Source organism: Propithecus coquereli, unplaced genomic scaffold (genome assembly GCF_000956105.1).
Source record: "Propithecus coquereli isolate 6110/MARCELLA unplaced genomic scaffold, Pcoq_1.0 Scaffold11, whole genome shotgun sequence".
NCBI classification, from domain to species: domain Eukaryota; kingdom Metazoa; phylum Chordata; class Mammalia; order Primates; family Indriidae; genus Propithecus; species Propithecus coquereli.
The window spans coordinates 8,847,815-8,851,829 of record NW_012134969.1 but is presented as its reverse complement, the minus strand read 5'-3'; the positions used below and the strand labels follow the sequence as shown (position 1 = coordinate 8,851,829).

Below are 4,015 nucleotides of genomic sequence, written 5' to 3'. Positions count from 1 at the left end.
ATGATTACAAATATGAAGACGATATATAAAAATGACAGCAATAAATGACAGGTCTTTATTGAGGAAAAGAGTAATGGAAAATTTCATTATGGTTTGCTCTACTGGGCTTTTATGCTGTAATATCAAAATGAGCTATTTTATAAAGTTGTTATAGATAGTCAAAATGTTCCCACTTAATTCAGTATTTTTTCAGATTATCAAAGCCCTTGACTTATTTCATGAAGTAACACTATGTAGTTTTTATTAAATCTGCATATATTTTCAGAAGGAATACAGATTTAGTACCTAGACAGTCCCAGGCACACTGGGGCCTTGGCTGGCACATTGAGTTTTATTTCTACGTAGTGATTCTCAAACTTCTCTTCCCACACAATGAGGAGACACAAAAATCTCTATCATTTAACAGTGGCGGCTCACTACAGCAGTGATTTCAAAGCACCCCCGCCAAAGACATCAGAATCTTGGAGGAGAGGTGAGGGGCTGTTGAAAAACCCCCAAGGGGTTGCGGCCTTCCCTCCCCATGGAGGAGCACTGCTCTCTGCTCCTGTAGCTCCGCCACCTTCCGTCTGGGGCAGCTCAACTCTGCCTTCTTCCCAGCGCACCATGCTGGCCAGCACGTGACTCTGCCTATCTCAAGTCCTCTGTTGTCTGACTGACTTTTTGGTCTTTTCTCCATTCTGTTTACGTATTGTACCCTTTTCCTTTCGCATACACACATCACGGTGTCCACTATCACTGTCTCCACTACAGGACAGCGAATTCAAACTATAGTGGTGGTTGCCTATGGCAGGGTTCGGCACCTTCTGCAAGAGGTCATGAGGAAGCTTTGCAGAGGGATGGAACTTCTATATCTTGACTGTGGCAGTGATTATATGGCTGTATAAATACAATTACCGAAATTCATCAAATTGTATGCTAAAAATGGGTAAATTTTATTGCATGTAAATTATATCTCAATAAAGCTAGGAAAAAAAAAACACTCCGACATTACCATGAAAAGAAAAAAAAGTGCAGGGGCAGGATATATTCTATTTGTAGCAATGTAATGGTGGTATGTTGTTATTTATTTATAATCTAAGGTTCATTCAAACAAGTTACAAGTTTAATTATTGTACATTCCACGTGTAGAATAATTTGTTGTCAGTACATCTTTTCCTTTTTGAATTAAAATACTGAAAAAAAATCATCAATATTACATGAGTTGCTAAGGTGGGTGTGACATTATTATTCACAACTTTATGGCACCTTCAGTGTAAAGGAGCATCACAGGTGCCCAGGGCTGGACAAGATGAACAAGACTTGAGTGCCAGGCTGAAAAATGATCTGTGGGCTAACAGGGAGGCACTACGAGTTTTGAACAGAAAAACGTTAAGACCAAAATAGTCACGTAAATGTTAGTAAGCTATAAAAATGAATGAAGTTCTGACACATGCTACAACACAGCGAAACCTTGCGAACATTAGCTAAGTGAAAGAAGCCAGACACAAATGGACAAATATTTTATGATTCCATTCAGATGAAATATCTAGAATAGGCAAATTCATAGAGACAGAAAGTAGATTAGAGGAGACCAGGGGCTGGGGTGGTGGAAATGGAGAGTTACTATTTAACAGGTACAGAGTTTCTGTTTGGGGTGATAAAGTTTTAGAAATAGATAATAGTGATGGTTGCATAATATTATGAATGTAATTAATGTGATTGAATTGGACACTTAAAAATCAGCTAAAATAGCACATTTTATGTTCCATATATTTTACCACAATAAAAAACAAACAAAAAGGCAGGCTGAAACAAGATATGCATGACTGAAAGCAGGACAAAGTTCTCTTGCAACCATATTAAAACCACTGTTATCAATAATTAAAAATGAAAAAACAAGCACAGTAAGCTGGGTGCCATGGTGCACACCTACAGTCCCAGCTATTCAGGAGGCTGAGGCAGGAGGATGGCTTGAGCCCAGGTGTTTGAGATCTGCCTGGGTAATATAGCAAGACCTTAAAAAGCTTCTAAAAAATAAAAAAACTCAAACACGATAAATGGTGATCTGAAGTGGCTCACCTGCAGTGCAAGACAACAGCTCCAGATTATTTCTCATGGTAACACTGGAGCAACCAGGCCATAGTCTTCCAGATATCTCACAGCACTTAAGGGTACCCAGTACCCAATAGATAGATGTTTCATAAATTTAATTTTAAAGCACTTACCACCATGCTTGCTTCATTTCCCAAAGCTATCCTGATTTTGCTGGGGTCTGCTTAAAAAGAGAGACATAGAGAAGGCAGAAAGAGAAAGCACTTAAAGACTCATAAAGTTCCTAACATGATCTGCATAAAACTTGACGGACAGGTGACGTTTTTAAAGTCAAAGAGCCAAAGCTCTTTGCTATCCTAAATAGGGATATCAAGCTGTAGTCACCCAGTAATATACCCGGCTGTTAAAAGAGGCTATTTCTGTTCTTTTATTCCTAATGTTAAAATCTGAAAGTTAAAAGACATCTCTATTCACTTATGGCAACCTGTTTAAGCACTAAGCGGTAATATACTCTGCAGACTTGAAGGCTGCTATCCTCCTCAGTGCATGCTAGTGGAGTCTGCTTTTCCTGACAGCTTTCACAGCAGGTGGAATAGGTATCCCCAACAAGTGAGCTGCTGATTCACTCACAGGGGACCAGCAGGAGGCAGCGGAGAACTCTGGCAACTGATCCCTTTGGCAGGGATGGCTCCTGCCTCATTTTTCTCTGGCAGAGCCTTGCAGTTCATGTCCCTTATTCACTAAACATTTTTAAAAATTGCTATTGAAAAACTATGATGACAGGCACTAAGAATACAAGAGTGAGCAAGTCAGACATGACCCCTGCACTTCACTGCTCTGGTCTCACTATCTATGGACTAAATTGGAGATGCCACCGGACACATGGTTCCAATACGGTGGCATTTCTCTAACTTGGGAGATTGGGTCTATTCCTCAATAAACTACTTCAGTCCTCTCTTTTTAGAAACTGTAAAACTACTTTTCCAAACTATCTTGAAACTTTTCTTAGTTCTTTTTCCTCTTGCCCAGCATTTTAAAACTAATTTCCCCGCTATGCTGGGATGTGAACAAAAGCTATAAAATATTAATAGTATCTAAAGTAAATTAATGCCAAAGCAAATTGGCAGAACAAAGAAAAGTGGCTATCTCTTAAGTAATGGTGAAAAGCTTGAATTATAAGACTGAAGGGGTTATATCTTTCCAAAAATAACAGTTAACAGTTAACTTTAAGAAAACAATAGAGTTTTCACAGTATTTCTTTTGTAGTATCTGAGTATAGCACTAAGATAAAGAGCACCAGACAATGGAGGTGTTGCACATGTCCCAACAGTGGGTGATTTTTACAGTTCTTAGCTCTTCTCTCTCATTCTGTTCATATCTACTATCTTTGCTGGATTTCTTCAGAAGGAAGTCATTGATGACAAATGAAAAGGAATAAAAATAGCTTTGAAAAAAGTCAGAGATGACAACTTCCAAAGACGCAATAAATTAAATTTGATATTTGCTCAGGATAGACTACAGCTATTATGTGGATGGTTCCCAACTTTTAAAAAAGCTCTGGCTTTTGTTTGTTTTTAATTAATAAAATTTATTTTTTTAGCACAGTTTTAGATTCACGGAAAAATGGATCAGAGAGTACAAAGATTCCCACATACCCCTGTCCCCCTGACACCACCTCCCCATCAACACACTGCACCATTACAATCAATGAGCCTACACAGACACATCACTATCACCCGAAGCCCACAGTTCACATTAGAAAAGGTTCTGTGTTTTTTTAAAGACTGATGGTTCTTCAGAAACCTGGGGATACATTTTTCTTTTAAGATCAGTGTTAGATTTTCATGGTTAGATTCCTAGGCCAGCCCACAAAAGCCATCTACCTGACCCACAACAAGCCAGAGTAAATATGGTACTAACACTATGCAGAGAACAATCTATCCACCATTAAAGTGTCCAAACTAGTCTTTTTTTGTATCCCTGT

At 38.7% G+C, this 4,015-nt stretch overlaps 1 protein-coding gene across 1 annotated transcript in view; it reads right to left on the bottom strand.

Annotated features, from left to right (window-relative positions):
* The window catches only part of NEK3 (NIMA-related kinase 3), a gene marked incomplete at its 5' end in the record, with an annotated part of 21,307 nt that overhangs the window by 3,978 nt on the left and 13,314 nt on the right, over positions 1-4,015 (bottom strand). Inside the window, one exon of the mRNA XM_012648392.1 lies at positions 2,059-2,143. Coding sequence (XP_012503846.1) covers positions 2,059-2,143 — 85 coding nt within the window. The remainder of the gene's footprint in view (positions 1-2,058; positions 2,144-4,015) is intronic.